At 38.6% G+C, this 19,471-nt stretch overlaps 1 protein-coding gene across 1 annotated transcript; it reads left to right on the top strand.

Moving 5' to 3' along the window:
* The first annotated feature begins 3,957 nt into the window (after positions 1 to 3,957).
* Positions 3,958 to 16,178, top strand: ntrk2b (neurotrophic tyrosine kinase, receptor, type 2b). Its single transcript, XM_053339942.1, has 16 exons — positions 3,958 to 4,154; positions 5,996 to 6,070; positions 6,154 to 6,225; positions 6,310 to 6,378; positions 6,480 to 6,631; positions 6,799 to 6,935; positions 8,352 to 8,478; positions 8,983 to 9,327; positions 9,704 to 9,738; positions 10,063 to 10,162; positions 11,059 to 11,247; positions 12,223 to 12,353; positions 12,465 to 12,637; positions 13,477 to 13,717; positions 15,365 to 15,523; positions 15,993 to 16,178. Exons 1-16 carry the CDS (start codon positions 3,958 to 3,960, stop codon positions 16,176 to 16,178), a joined length of 2,388 nt encoding a protein of 795 aa, XP_053195917.1.
* Positions 16,179 to 19,471: the final 3,293 nt, after the last annotated feature.

The following is a 19,471-nucleotide window of genomic DNA, read 5'->3' as shown; positions in this document are numbered from 1 at the left end:
CGATATGATATTTATGGTATTTCAGGGAGAACATTTGGACAAAACATTTAATGAGTCCACATTGTGCTGTGGGATATGTTGATATGTTGCATTTGTCATCATTTTCTGATGTTTTATACATGACCCAAATTAACAATACATTAAGAAATTAATTGACAGATTAATACATAATGGAAATATTTGATAGTTGCAATCATACTACTAAAATTTGGTCTAATAGAAACAAAACAATAGCATAATATTATGAAACAATATGGAGTAACTGTTTCACCTGCAGAACATAGCCTATGCAGCATATGCAGCAACACAGCATATTTATGCACTATTGAGTACGGTTGTTTAAATTCTAAGGCTATTTTATATCATAAATTGTGGAAATCAGATCTGATGAAGGCACTTATTTTATCTTCACAGTGCAGGTACCGAAGGAGGTAACAGAGGAGTGGGATCTTAATAAAATAGAACATGCCCTTCAGGCAAAAGTAAGTTAAAATAGATTTCATTCCTTCTCATGGTGTCTATCCGAGTGGCACATGGGAGACAGTGAGCTAGCAGGTCAAGACAAGCTTGTAATCACTAAGCAAACATCAGACTTGAATGAACTGAAGGTTCTCCAGAGAAGCAACAATTAACAGTTGTGCCAAATTATCAACATCCCTTAATTCATCTTAAACCACCTTCATAGGGCAGCAAACAATTATGAGTTTCATCATTGATTAATCAGTAGATTATTTTCTCAATCGATCATTTTGTCAATGAAAAAAAGTGAAAATGCTCATTACCTTTTCCCAGAGCCTATGGTGATGTCTTAAAATGTCTTGTTTTTTATGATTAATTGTCCACAGTCCTGAGATGTTCACATTATTACTCTGCATAACACAAAAAAGTTGAAAATCTTCCCATTTGAGAGCTGCAACCAGATATTGTTTTGTCATTTCTCCTTTAAAAAATTATGATTTGATTATCAAAATAATTGCATATTAATTTTCAATTCACAAACCAATTCTGAATTTCATCCTTACAATATTCACACTAGACGTTGATGAAGATTCAATCCTGCTCTCACCTGGATGTGTCTGAGATGAATAAAATATGTTGTGTCTATTGTATGTAACTGCCCTGAAAAAAAAGAACAATTGTGTGAAGCATGTTACAATGGTAGCATGTTACAATGGTAGTCCACAGCACTTAACTGAGAGACAGTGATTGGAAAAGGATGTAGATCAGTGGGTTGAATCACAGGACAGCAAAGTTCAAGACAGCTCATACAGGAAGAGGTAGGAGATGGGGGAGCAGCACCAAACTATATGTGTAAGGTGAGAGTGGCAGGAGCTTGTGTGAGCATTTTGCCCAGGAGAGGTCAAAAGAGTAGAGTGTCAGAGCAGCGCTGAGAATATGGAGGTGTTAGTCCTGGAAAAAAAACCTCACTTTAGATCATAAAATCAGGATTTAACACACTGTCTGTGAGGGGTTGTTCCTGTCTCTGTTGACTACAGTCAGTGTTTGAATCTATTACCCAGTGAGCAATCTGTTACCTTCGTTATGAGGGGTGGCTCCACACTATAATATGTTTAAAGATCTCTTGATTTATCAGTTTAAAAACAGGTATAATACACCTTCGTATGTTGACTTGTTTTCTCCAAAGCTACTGGTGCAGCCCGAACTTCCTCAATAGGAACCATAACCAGGTGCAGAAGTTTGTAATAAGGTGCAAAGAGGTCAAGTCTCACTTTAGGTTACACCTCCTTCTCTCCTCAAAGTACAAAATCCTCCAGCAAAAATCAGCTTCAGCTTCAAGGAATGACAAAATATGAATAATAAAATCTGATATAAAATGACACAGAGTTTAAATAATACCTTGAGTGCATAGGTAATGCCGTCATCTTCAACAGAAATAGCATTGATTTAATATAAACTAATGTATTTACCAACCAATACCAACCCCAATACAAAAACACATAACATTTATATGCACAGACATATGCATATAGACAAGCACATGCTACTTTTCTCTCAGCACAGCCTGATTCTCTTTGGCTTTTCTGCAGTGATAAAATGATAAGGCCATGTGATCAGACTCATTAATCCAACATCATCGGCCAGAGCCACCACCTGACTGCCCATTTGTTGCAAATCAGGAGCCTGAATTATGTCCGTACTTGATCTATTTTAAACATCCCCTTTTCTCGTAGTGTTGTCATGCTCCTTCAGATATACGCAAGGATCTATTGCAAAATAAAGAGCTCTCTTCTCCTCTCCTATACTCTGAGGTTACCATGGAGACAGATATAATTCAGTTCTTGATGTTTCTCATGAAAAAAAAAAGCCTGCGTACATATTTTCATCTGCAACCATAGCGACACTTGACATTGTCCGCGCTATTTGTAAAAAGCAAGTCACCATAGCGACACTAACCATCCAGGCTGTGTCATAGATCATGTGTCCTCGCTGAGTATGCCTCCTCATTATGAGTGAAATTTAGGAATCCACTGGTAAACAGGATTCATTTGATCATTTTGGAAACATGTTATCACCTTGCTGTTTAGCACTGCATAGTAAACCTTAAAGGCTTGAGAATAGGTGTCTTAAATTACATTTCTAGGCCCAGTTTATGACATTAACACTTCATATCAATTATTTTCTAAATGATGACACATTAATATGTATATTTGTGAGTGGGCACTGGGCACCGTTAAATATTGTTGACAAATACTGTACTTTAACTCCCACTCATTTAAATCTGGTGTGATGTGCTGAGATGTCTCCAACTTTAATCAAAATATAGTTTGTCCCTATTCAAATAAAACCTTTACACATGTTTACAGTGGTTTATACTTTATATTTTGATGTAATAATATGCCATAATGAATGGAAAAAGTAGAAGTATTTTGTAGGATTATTGGGAGGAGAGAAAACATCTAGCATCATAACATTGTTTCCCAATTTTTGCCCTTATATCGTGCACTGATCACTGACTGGAGTGAGACCCATTTGAAGCTTGCAGACATAGTATAGGTAATTATTTTTCATAGATGCACCCCGTCTTGTGCGTCAACCGTACGTCACACTATAGGCCTAATGGCCAACCGTACACTAGTGCTCCAATGCATGGCTTCAGAGTAACTAAGACAGATCACAACACATGAATTAGTCCAATACATGCATATTGTTGTTGTGCCCACTACACACTGGGCATTTTGACCCGCAGCTGGCCACTTGGGCAGCTTAATAGGCTGCAGCTGCTGATGTTCAGGTTTTGTTGCATGATTTTAAAAAAAGAAAGAAAAAAAAAAGAAAAAAGAAAACCCATAAATACATTCCTAGAAATACAACTAGTCATAAATAAATCTCTAGGGTAACATCGCAACCGTCTCCCCTATAAACTCAATCCCAGTGATGGCTGGGGGGAGATGCGCTCGTCCTCGGCGATAATCGATAGACGGATGCAGGTAGCCTTCCTCCCTACACACGCAGCATCACCACGCATCCTTACTCCACTGTGCAGTCTCTCTTTTCCTCCCCATCACCTCACATATGAGAAATCGCTCGTATAGGGGGGGCCCTGCCTATTGATCTCTAAACATCTGGAACACCTCATATTTGTTTTACAAGGCAGGGAGGCGAGCAGTCTGTGCCGAGACAGAGGGGTGAGACAGCAGCGGCAGCAGCAGCAGCAGCAGCACCAGGACGGACCACTTGACACCTTGCTTCACGGCATCGATATGCAGTAGTGTGATACCAGCTCTGCGGAGACGGGAAGGCCAGTCCATGGCATCTTGATATTAAAACCGTGGGCTCTGCGCATTCCTGACCGACGGCGTAGTCTCTTTTTTCTTCTTCTGCGGAGTCGAAAGGATTAACTTGACCAGATAAAGGCGGCGAGGGAGGAAATCTTAACAATAATTCAATTTGACCAGATTCTGTTTGGGGGATTCGTGGGATATCATTGGACCTGCGATGGACTCCAGCGCGGGGGAATATGGCATGGCTCGTCTTGGATTGTTTTTGGTTTTGATGGGGCTGTGGAGATTTAGCGATGCTTGCCCCACATCCTGCACTTGCAGCATCTCAAGGATTGTTTGTATTGATTCCGTGCCGGGGATCGAGGATTTCCCTGTCCTCATGTTGGATGACATGGAGAACATCACCGAGATGTAAGTGTATGAAAATGATCGTGCAGACAGCTTTTGAACTTATTAGGATGCAATGCGTAAAGAACTACCCTCGATCGTGGCTCGCAATAATACCCAAGTGTTAGGATTATAATAATGATAGAGGTAATAATATCAGCAGCAGCAATATTAATAACAGCAGGCCTGGCATTATTACCCCTTGTGGATTAAATATCAGTGAAGATCTGTCCTCCACGCTTAATGTCAAACACCAAATTTGTGATTTTATTATTATAACCAGTGGGTTTGTCAGATCATGAAGCATAGTGTGCGTGTGTATGTGTGGTGGAGATGGGGGTTGCGTGTGCCACTAACTGTGTGTGTGTGTGTGTGTGTGTGTGTATGTGTATGTGTGTGTGTGTGCGTGCGCGCGCGTGTGCGTAATGGTCGTGAGAGTGCGCGTCAGGCTTATTTGGATTAGTCGGTGTTTCCTTTACAAAACAGCTCCAGAGGTAGTGATGGAGTAAATGTTTAGGCCCAGTGCAGCCTTTGAGGTGTTAATTCGGCTTTTTGGGCGGCGTTGCGAAATAGCCTCAATATTTCCAAATTACCACATTGTTGACAGATTACACATGAGATCACATCAGTGTGGCGATAAGCTACCCACAGTTATGTAGTCTTATCTGCGTCAGTGTGTAGGCCTGTGTCGGAGTGTACCTGCTATACAACCCTGCACAAGTGTACAACTGCTTGGCACCCACTGGAGAATGGAGGGGAGACTGGGTGAGTTTTGTGAGGCAGACAGGCTGGAACTAGGTGTCACATCGACCTACAGGCGTCTGCTGTAGTTGTGAAAGCGCTATTAATCTTTTCTTCATTTTGCAAATTAAAGAAGCCCTGCAGTCGTCTACACCTTGTAGATTTTTACCCAGTTTGTCTAAAGTGACAGTAAAAAAGTGCAGGTTCGACAAATGAATACAATATTTAGGATCTAAAAATCTAACCATTAATTTAGATGATTTAAAAGGTTTGTTTACTTCATCAACGCATTGTAAACAACATTCATGAAGCCAAATTTTTTTATTTTTCATGTAAAACTCAAACTGTAATTCTTATAGTAAAAAAACAACTGATTTAAATCACTCACACCTGTTACTTCTCCTTATCACGCCCTGGAAAATACTAGAATTTTGTAAAATATATCATTTAGATTTGTCCCCATAACATCTTGGAATTTAAATCCTGATTTGTGTTTTCAAAAGTGAATCAAGGTGTATTGATTATTGGCTGTATATATTTTATAATACTTGTTTATTGGTGTAATTTTTCCCTATAACAAAACAAAACAAACAAAAAAAAGAACAATATTATTTTGAGTTGTGCCATCATTTAGTCATAAAAGTGAGTATACTTTGAGTTTGATTAAAAACAGACATTTTTTATGTAATAAATAAAAATAATACAATGCAGGTTGCTCATTATATGACCAGTGTGCAAATACATACTACTACACTGGTCCACATTATATTAAAAAATCAAATGTGCTGCCCAAACTCAACCAGTGAGGGAATATGATAGCTTTGTGGGCAATGTTGTACATATAGGATTTAGCTAACTATGGAATCGATGAAAACAATAGTCAGGATTTAGTTTCATAAAATACTCAAACTCAACTGAATGTCTTGTTTTACACTGTCATTGCGATTGTACACACAACAATTACAGATATAGTGTAGTTTCAGTTATTCAGAACATCTATTTCCATTGTTTCTAACCCCGTATCCACTTCCAGACCAACTTGACAACCTCGATGGCTTCAAACTTTAAGTTATGTGAAGGATTTGCATAACTTCACTAATTGTTTTTTTCTTACTTCTTGACAGATACATTGCTAATCAAAACAGACTGTATGAAATCAATGACAACAGTTTGAGTCACTACATAAACCTCAGAAACCTGTAAGTACAAGTCAGTATGCTTTTAATGTTTTACATTGAAGTTAAATATATTTTTAACAATCCTATATTTTACCCTCCAACAGAACAGTGATGAAGACCAGATTGACATCTATATCAGCAGATGCATTCTACAACAATACAAGACTTCAATATGTGTAAGAAGCGTTTTAAAGGTGCTCTTAAGTTATTTCATTGTTGTTCACAAGTAGTATTTTGATTGTTTTTTTTCCCCCTTTTAGAAATCTCAGAGACAATAACCTAACGACACTGTCATGGAAGACATTTCAGAGCTTTAACGTATCCTATTCGTAAGTGTCATGTGTATGTAAAGTTGTCAGTACAGCTCTCTCCATGAGTGCAATCCACAGAGTTTCTCATATGCTGAGTTTTTTTTATTTTTTATGTCTAGGCTCCTCCTGTATGGAAACCCTCTCGTTTGTGTTTGTGAGAACTTGTGGATAAAAATGAGGCTCCTAGAAGATCCTGATAGTCAAGACCTGAAATGCATAGACAAAAGAGGAGCACTAAGGACCTTTACCACCCTAACCCCACCAGATTGTGGTAATGTGAAACCATGTTATAATAAGCAACGCTGTCTATCTGATATTGACCGTTTAGAGAAGTCATTGCTGAAGACTGAAAAGAGAGGAACAAAGACAGACACAAATCTATGTAAAGTTTTATATCTAGTCAGTTGGTCAATTTTGCTGTTGGCTTGTTTCTTGCAGTGGTTCCCCAAGTGGAGGTCAGGCCCACAGTTGTGACTGAGATGGAGGGGAGTGATGTTAAAGCTGAGTGCAGTGCCTCAGGCTCCCCTCCTCCTGAGATCCGGTGGAATCTTGATATGATGGCTACCCTGTTCGAGGTGAGCCTTCCTACATCTTTTAGCTTCCTGTTTTAGCCTTTGGAACAGGTCTACCACGTTGGGCTCCTGATTTTTTAAGGTGTTGCTGTTTGAGTAAAGTGGAAGAAGTGAGAAACCTCTGGAATGGGATGCCTATGGTCAAAAGGGTCAAAAAGATATTATCAGATGAGCTCCAGAAGTTTCAAAACTATTTCTGTACTATGGGATGAAAGTCATATTAGAGCTGTAAACTTGATACTTGGACACAAGTTAGGCTTCAAGGTCTATAGTTTCCTTTGTCTTAACAAATCCCATGAAAAGATCCAAACCAAATAACAAATTAATCCTATTAACAAGTATAGTGTGTGTATCCAAGGCCTGATGTAGATTTCCATTAGCTTATTTATGGTCAGTGGTTATATCAGTGAGCCACACCTTTGCACTGGGTGTCATGTTCCTTCACTATCATGAATATCGTGATTTATTTTTAGGTAGTCCCCCATACAGCACCCTATACTGCCATAAATACTCATCAGAGCACCACATATGTATTAATCCACCGGTAAAAATAGTCCCAACAAATATGGTATTTACTCCTGTTTGAGTAATGTAAAAAACTACACAGCCCACCTGTTTTATGAAATTACCTCTTTCAGAAATGAAACTATATATCTGTAATTTGTTTTTAAAGATTTACCTCTTTACTAAGCCTATGGATTTATAGTTGTCTGCCAAAGCAAGGTAGGGAAGTCAGAGAGTATTGAGAGACAGACAAAAATATTGTTAATCTTGATCTTTTCTGGATCTGTTGATAATTTAAAAAAAAATATAGAGTGTGACTAGACTTATCTTGTAAGTCACAAAAAGGATGTGCTGATACTTATCTTGGACTTCATTACTTGACAGCTGCAAGCGACTTGAGACTCAAAAGCAAAAACATATAAGTCTGAGCAAATGACTTCAAATGTTCATCCATTACCTTTAGTTTACGAGTTTAACTATATCCATTACTTTAAGCTGACAACTTCAACTGTTCATCCATTAGGCTATATATAGCTAACAACTTGAAGTGTTTATTGATTACTTTTACATTTCACTAACTACTTCAACTGTTTATCTTTTACTTTTATCTAACTACTTCAACATTTATGCATTACCTTTAGCAAATGACTGCAACTGTTAACCCATTACTTAGCTGTTGCATTATTTAGCTAACAGTATTTTTGTTTAATTGAGCTACATGAATTATTTTTTTAGCTATGTACTTTTACCTTCTTTGCTTGCTTGTTAACTACTTTTCATGTGATATTAATTGCATCATGGTGTGTGTTCAAACTTTTGTAGCTTGTAGTTTACTGGTTATTGTACATAAACTAAAGGTCAGCATCACACCAATTATACTACTGTATAATACGAGTGCTAATGCTGTGTTTACAGATTGATCCTTTGGATAGCAGTCTCACCTTGTCAGGCCTGTCTCCTGATGATAATGGCAGGGTGATCATATGCAGTGCTGAGAACATGGTCGGTCAGATGGAGGCCACCCTTCAGCTGAATATTCTCTGTAAGAGCTCTCACTTCTCTGTTTTCGTCGACTGTAAATGTTAACCAGCCATAGCATTCATATTTAGAAAGTACATTTTCATCTGTAAATTTAATTAGTCTAATTTCCTCTGAGGTTATTTTCTAAATTACTTCTCGTAGACTTTTTTTTTTCCAGTGGAGGCAGAAGGCTTCTCAGTGTGTTATCATTACTGTCTCTCGGCAGATCTTATTGACTCTCCATGTTTTCTGTCCATAACTCTTCCTCCTGTGAAGCTCCTCGTGCCTTGCTATACTCCTCTGCTCGTGTAATACCTCATTTCTCCTCATTCTCCTCTTCCATATTCTCCTGATGTCACTGTTCAAATGTTGTGTGACCAAACTCTTCTCTTCCCCATACTTTTGTTCACCATCTACATCTCCTCTCTAAGCCCATAATTGTTGCTTTTCCTACTGGCTTTTCCTCCTGGTGTTTATTTCCTATCATCCCGTGATTACTCTTCCTCTACTGTTGCCTCCATGTCAGTTGCCCCCACCATCCAGGAGCTGCTGGAGCCAAAGCGGGACCACCACTGGTGCATTCCATTCAGTGTGAAAGGGAACCCCAAGCCTGTCCTGCAGTGGTACCACGAGAACGTGGCTCTCCTGGAGCAGGACTATATTCGCACCATGATCCACGATTCCACCGAGAGTGAGTACCACGGCTGCCTGCAACTGGTGAACCCCACACACATCCACAATGGTGTGTACAAGCTGGTGGCAACGAATGACTACGGCCAGGATGAGAAGAAGGTCGCTGCCCAGTTCATCGACCCGCCTTACAATCATACAGGTCTGAATAAGATGTCTTTTTACAGGGTTCATTCAGTGGGTAAATTATTTCTGAGGCTGGTTTCTGTTTCTGAAGCTAATATGAACTCTTTTTTATTTCTTTTTAGTAGAAGATCCCATGTATTACTGTAAGTAATGTTTCAACTTATTTATAAAACCAACAGCAGTTATAATTGCTACCTTGATAATAACTGTATGAATAGTTAAATTTAAATTAGCTTTGTTCCATGTTCTCTCCTCTTTTGGTCTGTGCCTGCATATTTCCTCTGCCCAGATACTACTGGTAGGTGTTTAATTTCCCAGGATTACAAACATATAACATACATCAGTCAGAACTACAAGAAGACAAAATCAGATGTAATAGTTTTAAATGTTGAGACAAGCATTTTAATTGATTGGATTTTGTGTCTTTTCAGAGCCACCACTCCCACCACCGGAGGACAGCGTTGCAGTAAGTGATCCATACCATCTTAAACAGTGGTTCCCAACTTTTTGACACATGGCCTCTTAAACACAGCAATGTTTATTTTCACAGGTTGCAAAGGAAAGCAGAGGAAAGTCTGAAAAAGTTAAAATAATGTCACAACTACTCAGATTTAACTTGTGGTCCCATGTGGGCGTCCTGGCCATCAGGTTGGGAACCACTGACCTAAAAGATAGATAGATAGATAGATAGATAGATAGATAGATAGATAGATAGATAGATAGATAGATAGATAGATAGATAGATAGTCAGTTTCAAACAAGTGAGTCTTTTTTTCTTTTCCCTTTCCAGGTGTATGTAGTTGTGGGAATCGCAGGGGTTGCTTTGACCGGCTGCGTTCTGATGGTGATCATTCTGAAATATGGAAGAAACTCTAAATTTGGTATTAAAGGTGAATTAATGTTTTTATATTGTAAGAGGTGACTCTGTAACAGTATACTTGACCACCAGCCCTCAACGCCCCACTTCATTTAATCAGCTGTATATAAATAGTTAATAATTGATTTTTTAGTGCACTATAATGCAGTGTGTATACTGTAAGGATATTTTTGAGCATACATTTTGTTGTATATATTTGAAGTATTTCTTGAAACATCCATAACTACTGTGTAAACACATATTGAAAGCTTGTGCTGTATATTGTAGCTGTATGATTACACACATGCACAAATTATTACACTGTGTTATAAAGCATTTATTTAGTTTTAACATACAACAAAACTGTTTATAGTAAGTTACTTATTTTGTGGGTTTTTTTCGGCCACCACAAAACACCATTCTTTTACATCTTCCAGTAACACATATACAGTACAAAAACAACAGAATAATAAGTTCTTCAACACATTCATAAGGAACATTTCCAAATCAAATCGTCCTTATATCTGCTTACAGATGCATTATAGTTTATATATACTGTATATAAATGCTAATTTAAGTGTTACTGTTGAGTCAAAGTTTATTGCAGTTTCTGTTACATCGCTGTATGAATGAATGTACAGTGAGTTGAGGGCTCTCATGTTGATTCAGGATCAGGTCGATCTTTTGGTCACTACACAAATCTGTATTTACAAGTCCCTCTATTCTTTTCTCCCTCCAACCCTCCTCCTCCTCCTCCTCCTCCTCCTCCTCCTCCTCCTCCTCCTCCTCCTCCTCCTCCTCCTCTGCCTCTATGGCCACAATCTTCCCACTTTTGATCTTTGTATCTCTTCAACCTATGACCATCTTCTTCTTCTCCGCTCACCTCACTCTTTCCTCTTCTCCTTCTCCTCCTCCTCTGTCGGTCCCTAGGCTCCTCCTCAGTCATCAGTAATGACGATGACTCCGCCAGCCCTCTTCATCACGTCTCCAATGGCAACAACACCCCGTCGTCATCGGAGATGGGTCCAGACGCAGTGATTATTGGGATGACAAAGATTCCTGTCATTGAGAACCCACAGTACTTCCGTAACTCTGGCAGCATGCTGAAATCTGACACGTGTGAGTTACCGCCTCGCTCGACAAACGTCTGGTAACCCGGACCTTTTCTGATAAATCCATGCAGGGATCACTGCTGGACGCCGTATTTATTGTCAGCATCCTGCTGCATTGTGATAGTGACTCCTGCTTTGCTGTGTGACTGGACCGTTAGCCTGCAGATGAAGTTCAGACACACAACCTTATTTATAGAAGGCTTAACTCAGCACAGTGAATGCTTCTCACTTTGAGACACACATGCATGTAGTTCATAAAATGTTACATACATTTGCTCCAGTTTGTATAAATGTAAATGGAATCAGTGTGTTTTGGACTGTTCCTTATATGTATGTATGTAATCTTTTGGGAATTCTCGCTCAAACAAACACAGCCCATCCAAATAATAAACAACAACAACACATAAATTAAATCAAATACAATAATACAAAGCAGTTTTTCTTTAAAAGGTACCAAGTGAAAGAATGTATATGTATACATATATTTTAAAAAGGAGGATACACAACAGTGTTCTTCATATTAGACCCATTAGTCCTTACCCTGAAGAAAACTTCCAACACCTACTTTGTCATCATTACAAAAGCTTGGTCTCTCCAAGTGTGTTTGCTATTTCTCTCAAGCACAAATCATACATACAGAGTCCATTTTTCACACTCATAAGATTTACTTTTTTGCAATTACTATTCTTAACCAAACAGCTATTTTTTCATACTTATTGGCCAAAGATAAGGAACTTGTTACCCCAAGGATGGCTATAAAAAGAAAATGTTCCCAATGCTTTCCAAAAGCCTGGGAGAAACAATGAATGATGGTTTTCCAATATGTGTATAGTTGAATACAAGGCGAGGTAAAATGAGTTTTCCTTATAATAATCTGAACCTCACTCCAGTGAAGACAAAAAGCGCTTCACACACTCCAACATTCACACTAAAAAGATGCACATACACCCTTGAGATTGATTTGTCTTATTTTGTCTCAAAGTTGTCCAGCACATCAAGAGACACAACATTGTACTGAAGAGGGAACTGGGGGAAGGAGCCTTTGGGAAGGTCTTTCTGGCTGAGTGCTACAACCTGACACCAGACCAGGAGAAGCTCCATGTGGCAGTCAAGGTACAGATCAGGAAGCCACTCGTTCGAATAATCAATTGACTAGATGTACATTATTGTACATAATGCTTCTCATGTTGTGTCCTTGTCTTTGTGTCTCTGCTTTTTGGTAAGACTCTGAAAGAGGCCAGTGAGAGTGGCCGGGCGGACTTCTACAGAGAGGCAGAGCTTCTCACCAACCTGCAACACGAGCACATTGTCACCTTCTACGGAGTGTGTGTGGAGAGCGACCCGCTCATCATGGTGTTTGAATATATGAAACATGGTGACTTAAACAAGTTCCTCAGGTAGGATCATTTAGATCTTAATAAAGACTTACATGCATTAACGGATTAGTTTGCCATTTTGGGCATATACAGTTATTTGCTTTCTTGCTGTGAGATAAATGAGAATGAGAATATGAGAATATATCAAAAATATTTTTCCATGAAGTATGAAGCTACAGCCAGCAGCTGATTAGCTTATTTTAGCATTAAAACTGGAAAAAAGGAAAGGGACATTTGAGAAGTTATATCTGATTTGTCTAATTTGTTTAAACTGTAAAAAAGCTAAATTGTGAAAATGGCAAGTTGAAGCCGGAGTTATGTGCCAGGTTATTTTTTGGACAGGAACATTTATTTTGTCACCACGAGTTTGCCAGGCAACCTGCGGTGACTCCAGAAAGTCACTGCTTTCAGCCAAGAAATAGTGATGCACAATCCCCCGTAAAACCACAACTGCTCATTTTTTCACTTGGTTTTTGGAGATTAAAGAAATGAGATATAACATGTTAATTTGTGAGCCATAGATCTGCTGGTGGGCATATGTTGTTACTGTTAGGAAAGAGTCCAGGTAACTGTTTCCCAATGTTTCTTGTCTTTGTGCTAAGCTAAGCTAACCGGCTTCTAGATGTTATTTTCTGGTTTCTGTAGAGATATGAGAGATGTTGCGACTTTAATTTTTAACTCTCAACAAGAAAGTGAATAAGTGCATTTCCCAAAATGTCAGTGTGTACATGGAAAATGAGGATATATTTTTGCAATATGACAGAAATGTGTGTAGTGATAGAAGACTTTATATTTTGCAATGAAATCTTAGTTATAATTTTATTATCATTGAAGCCCTGACTAAGTGTTTTCTGGTGCAGGTCCCACGGTCCTGATGCTGTGCTAATGGCAGACGGTCAACACAGCATCCTGGTGGAGCTCACCCAGTCCCAGATGCTGCACATTGCCCAACAGATTGCTGCTGGCATGGTCTACCTGGCCTCTCAGCACTTTGTACACAGAGACTTGGCTACCAGGAACTGCCTGGTAGGAGAAAACCTGCTGGTCAAGATAGGAGACTTTGGCATGTCCAGAGATGTTTACAGCACAGACTACTATAGAGTGAGTCCAAAGAATTTCTGCTAATTTTCTCACCTTATCTAGCCCCTAGTCTTACAACACACACTTCTTTTCCGATATACACACAGAAATATGGAAAGGTACCCACATTCGCACAGTCTCAAATATGTAATTAGAATTTTATTCCAGTTTTGGTCTAAAATAACTGCAGCTGCAGAAATGACCATTTTTAACCAGAGGTATTTTATCTGTTTTCAATACCATTTAAATGCAAATTCTATAATCTGCATAAAATTACTGTTTCTATGGTAATAAGGGCCAACAGTGCAAAAATGCATGGGCAGTTTTTCTTTTTCTCTGGGCAAGGCGTTAGTCTAATACTTGTGTTCACTGTGCATGAAGGCATCATCATGTTAAACTATGCAGGAGTTGTATGTGTGAGAGCAGTTCCACAAGAATAGTATGAACGCATGGAGAAGATTACTTTTTTAAATAAGTGCTTAATGCTACAATATAGGCCAATGGACAAAAATCATGTTGAGGAGCAGATGGATGGTTTTTATTCCCTCATTGTTTGTGTCTCAGATCTCAGCTTGAATCCCACAGTGCCCTCTGCTGCCCGAAGTCCAGTCAGAAATCTAAACACACAAACGCAGCTCCGAGATGCATTTTTCTGCATTAGATAAGATCACCAAAAAGAGGGCCTGTCACCAACTGCTGATATCAACTGTTTTTATCAAATAGAAAGCAAAAGCATTACCACAGCTTACAATAACAGCCTGTTTTATGATGTCTCTAATGCAGCTTTCAATTTGCAAATCAAAGGGAAGCTTGTAATAAATTAGATTAGCCAAGAGAAATCATCAAAATGTCATTACATTTGTGAACATTTGGTTTAGTAGCGGATACATTAGCTTCATATAAAATTACAAGTTGACCCGCTGGCTGCTTATGTGGAGTATAAAATTCCCTGAACAGGTGATGCACAATAAACATGTTGAAGGTAAAACTGCATTAGTTGATTAATCATCAACTATTTTGATAATTGAACAATTGTTTTAGTCATTTTTATGAATTTATTTGTCTTCTTTGATGGTTAACTGAATGTCTTTGGCATTTTTCACATGTTTTTTCACATTTTATTTGTTGCAGCCCTAGTTGCAAGTACTCTGATACCTTTTTGTAAAGGCCTGGTATTGAAGAGTCAACTACAGTTATGCTGTTAATTACCCTCATACAGCATTCAAACAAAGACACAACTGGTGTCATCGTTTGAAAGATTATATTAATGTTAAAATTGTTACTGAAACGGGAATCAGGATGCCATATTTGATATAAACCCTGGAAAGGATGGTGCATGTGAGTTTATGTAAGTATGGTGATGGGCTTGAAAGGCTGACGATTGGGGGAGAAAGTAAGAAAGGTAAATAATTTCATTAGATAGTAAATTAATCCAGGATGAATGATCTAAATGAGTTGCTCACCATAAGGCATGATTTAAGTTGTATTAATGGCTAAACATCACCTATTTTTACTCATATATGTATAAACATGATAGGAGAACTAACAGTGGGGTGCTGCACAGTATAAATACCCCTATAATACAGTCAGTATAACCAGCAGCTGTTAAGTCTTCAGCAAGCTTTGTTGTGCTGGTTTCTGATGGAGATTGTTCTCCTCTCTCTGCAGGTGGGCGGTCATACGATGCTGCCAATCCGCTGGATGCCCCCAGAGAGCATCATGTACCGGCGGTTCACCACAGAGAGTGACGTGTGGAGCCTTGGCGTGGTGCTGTGGGAGATCTTCACCTACGGCAAGCAACCCTGGTACCAGCTGTCCAACAATGAGGTCAGAGACACTTCAAATTACACATTTACATTACAAACTATTTTTCAAATTTCAACCTAACCAAGACAGGAAATGATTCTAATTGGTGGAAAAGTGATCAAACTTTGAGCCAGTTACTGGAAAAATTATAGTTTGTATTTTGGTAATATTTACCTAATTTATTGAAAGTAATCTGACAGAGAACATGAAGGGAAGGACCTGTAATAAATACATTTATCTTAAAGTGGATTTTTACACATAAATATCAATGTGTTCATGTTTTGTAGTATTGAACTTTAATATAATAGATAGGTGTTTTTTGAGCTTGACCCATGTGAGGGACCAAAAGCCTGGATAGCTCGACCTCTGCTTTATATATTTCATGTCATCTACTCTAATTTACTCTAATCTAATTTCATTGGCAATATTTGTGGGGGCTTTCTCTCAGAGTCAAATCACAGGCAATGTATTGTAACCCTGTATCCTGTAGGTGATTGAATGCATCACCCAGGGCCGTGTGCTGCAGCGGCCTCGCACCTGTCCTAAAGAAGTGTACGACCTGATGCTGGGCTGCTGGCAGAGGGAGCCTTACATGAGGCTGAACATCAAGGAGATCCACAGCATGCTCCAGAGCCTCGCTAAGGCCTCCCCTGTGTACCTGGACATACTGGGCTGACGCACCAGTGCTCGTGTATGTACTTAGTGTGCGAGAGCATGCATGTGTGTGTGTGTGAGCTGGGGCTTCGGTTTGTGGACAGTCTGCACATGATGAGACGGAGAGGAGAGAAGGAAATAAAGGCTGTGTGAGTGTGTGAGTGCCTGAGTCTGTGTACAGTACATGGCTGTAAATGTTACTGTAAATGCTAATCGTCCGTGTCCTCATCACATTGAAAAAAAAGCCTTAAATTTTGAGTGATTTTGTTTTGCTTTACCTTTTTTAAAATAAAAAAAAAAAATCCATTTGCTGACTTTACCGAGGCATGATTCACAAATGGAAACCAAAATGCATACAGGATTATGTAACGTTATCCAAACATGTCTACACTCCTATATGTTGAAGGTATAAACATAAATAAAACCCAATAATCAGTTACATTGATTACTGGGTTATTCTGGCTTTGTGAAAAAAAGAGGTTTTTGTCTATATTCAATGCATTAAACAATCACTCTAATATATTCCATATTTGCTGGAAAAAAACAAAAGGGAAAATGTGGGAATGTGTCTCCTCTATAAATGGACAATGAATGGACTTTGTAGATAGAGCTTTCTCTTCTTTCAACAGTGTCATACAGAGCAGCATTTTCTGTTGGAAGATAAACATTGAGGCACAGCTGAAACTTTTTTTTTTCTTCTTTTATAAATCACAGACAATTTTAATATTTGTAGAATTTATAAATGTTAATTTAAATCTGTGCTTTCTGAGCCATCTACAGAACCTTTCCGCTTGTCCAAATTTTAAACATATGTGTATATTTTTATACACATATGTTTAAAACAATAGTGTGAAAACCCATAGTCAATAGATTCTAATAGATGCCTGTGTCTGTCATATAAATAACCCAGAAAGTCCACTGAAGGACTGCCCGATGTAGAACAAATGTTGAGGATGTAAAACACAAGGGCACATAGCATTTCACACCTGTTTCTCTTTAAATAATGCCACCATCATGTCAAAAGTTCTGTAAATGCCATATTTTTCACAAAAGGTCATCTATCTTTAAAAAGTGGGAGTTTTAAATGTTGTTAAAGAGTGCTTTACCCATTCTGCAATCTTTTCTTTTGATGTATCTAAAGCACAGAGAACGAGGACTCGCAGATGTTGAGCTGTTAGTTTTATTTGTTTTTTTTCATTCACCAGCAATGCCGTTTCGCAGATCCTTGTTGTTTGGTGGCCCATATCTGTACGTGATGTGGTCCTGTGTGCATCTTCAGACACACGTCATGAAATGTTGTGGCTGTCGATGAGATTGTGTTTCTGATTTGAGGAGAGAAAGTGAATTTATTGTGTGTGCCACCTACATTTTTTTTGCATACATTTCCACACAGGATTGAGAAGGCATTTTAATGCACTATTATATGTTAAATATACTGAGGTTTAAGTGTGGGGCTTCTTATTCAGCACTTTCTTTGTGTGTATTGGCGTTGATAATTGTTTTATATATTATTTATTTACATTATAAGAGTGTACTTTGAATCATAAATTCTATATAGGCGGCCAAGTAAGTGAAACCGATTGATGCTGCTCCTCATTCTGGGCAGCAGTGAAGCACATTTGTACAAAGAGAGGACCTAAATGCTTGAAAAATGGTTTGTTCATTTTCCAAAATTATCTTCAATAGGCTGAAAAAAGAGGGTAAAATATTAATGCAGTTGACAAGTGCAAGTACACACTCCTGTATTCATCTTTGCAAAAAAAAAAAAAAAACAGCCACAGTTACTCTTTCATAATAACCATCATGTATTTCCATATGGAGGCATAAAGCAGTACGGCTCTTTGCTGAGACTATAAGTCCCCCCCCCCCCCCCCCCCCCTCCCAAATGCACAACCTGAGCCGCTGTGCTCAGCTGACCACTCTACACTTCAACCCTGACTGCATTCAATAACAAAAAAAAGAAAAAAACATTTCACCTTTGCTCTGCTGGCCATGACTGAAGCAACTTAGACACAAATGACAGTTTTCGTGTCCCTTTATGTTTTTATTTGTCAGTTCTGTATAATAGTCACGTGTCTGCTGTACATATAATTGCTGTCCATTCTGTACAGTTCTGATATTTGTCTATATGAATAGTAGGCTATGTTTAATAGTATAATCTGTTTTAAGCAGGTATCATGTCAAAACTGTGTGACATCTATTGAAGACAACGTGTTATGGGCCACTGGCAATACATACTATATGTAAATACGATTTTATTCGTGCTACATTGTATAATTTCTTTGTGCTCGTTCATAATACCAGTGAGAATACAATCCTTTTTTGGCAACTTTTGATCTGCAGAGGACTTTCTTTGAACAATGTGTTTTTCTCTGAAGAAGAAGAAGAAGAAGAAGAAGAAGAAAAAAAGAAAAATGATCTCCTCTTTTCCTCTCCACTGTGATGGGGAGCTTACACAGAGGCTGTTTGAGACGCTGTCTGTCTGCAGGAGGGCCGTATAGACTCTGGATCTGATCAAACATCAGGATCCCTCCTAGCTGCTCGACAGGCGTCCCAGCAGACATGTGGCAGATGGCTAGGAGGTCAAAGGTCGCCTCCTGGCCAACCGCACCACTCAACCTCTGACTGACTGTAGCCTATTTTGATCCTCTTTCAGATGAATAACTGTGACTTTGCATCATGAATAGTATATTATTTTGAATGTAATCTAGAAGGGTCGGGACCTTTTTTGAATGTAATCTATCTTGAGGGGGAGGGGGGTTAATGATTTTTTGTAAATATATGGTAAAAGGAAAAAAAGATTACAATTTTCATTCCTGTGCAGATAACAAATTTTACTTACTGTGTGAATACAAAGAGAATATGTGTGTGTGTGTGAGACTTATGTCTCTGAGTGAGATGATGTGTGTGTATTTGCATACATCCGTATGTAAGAGTGTGTGAGCGTGAGTGTGTGTCTGTGTGTGTGTGCTCTCCTGGCAGATCTAATCTTGCTTTAATCAGCCAGTTGTATCAATCAATTCAATGCTTTGTGCATCATGTGAGTAGCTTATCCACAATTAATGGAGATGTTCCTTGTGATACTGTGCATTTAATAAAGGTGGTATGTCTTACAATACACTGTGTAACCTCAGCTTTCTTTAGGTTTACATTTTTAGAAAGTTTTGAAGAACAATTGCAAGCATATTTGCACATACACCTCTTCGAAGGATAGTTGACACAGGAAATGAGCCTGTTTGCATTCTTGTTAAGGATTAGATGAGCAGACACTTTTATATTTGTAGTTAAATATGAAGCTACAGCCAGCAGACGGAT

Source organism: Scomber japonicus, chromosome 19 (genome assembly GCF_027409825.1).
Source record: "Scomber japonicus isolate fScoJap1 chromosome 19, fScoJap1.pri, whole genome shotgun sequence".
NCBI classification, from domain to species: domain Eukaryota; kingdom Metazoa; phylum Chordata; class Actinopteri; order Scombriformes; family Scombridae; genus Scomber; species Scomber japonicus.
Note: the sequence above shows the minus strand (reverse complement) of the source record. Positions and strands in the feature narration are given on the sequence as shown.

Coding starts and splice junctions, on each gene's coding strand:
- ntrk2b (XM_053339942.1), top strand. CDS start 3,958: ATGGACTCCAGCGCGGGGGAATATGGCATGGCTCGTCTTGGATTGTTT. Junction 4,155..5,995: donor ATGGAGAACATCACCGAGAT/GTAAGTGTATGA, acceptor ACTTCTTGACAG/ATACATTGCTAATCAAAACA. Junction 6,379..6,479: donor AGCTTTAACGTATCCTATTC/GTAAGTGTCATG, acceptor TTTTATGTCTAG/GCTCCTCCTGTATGGAAACC.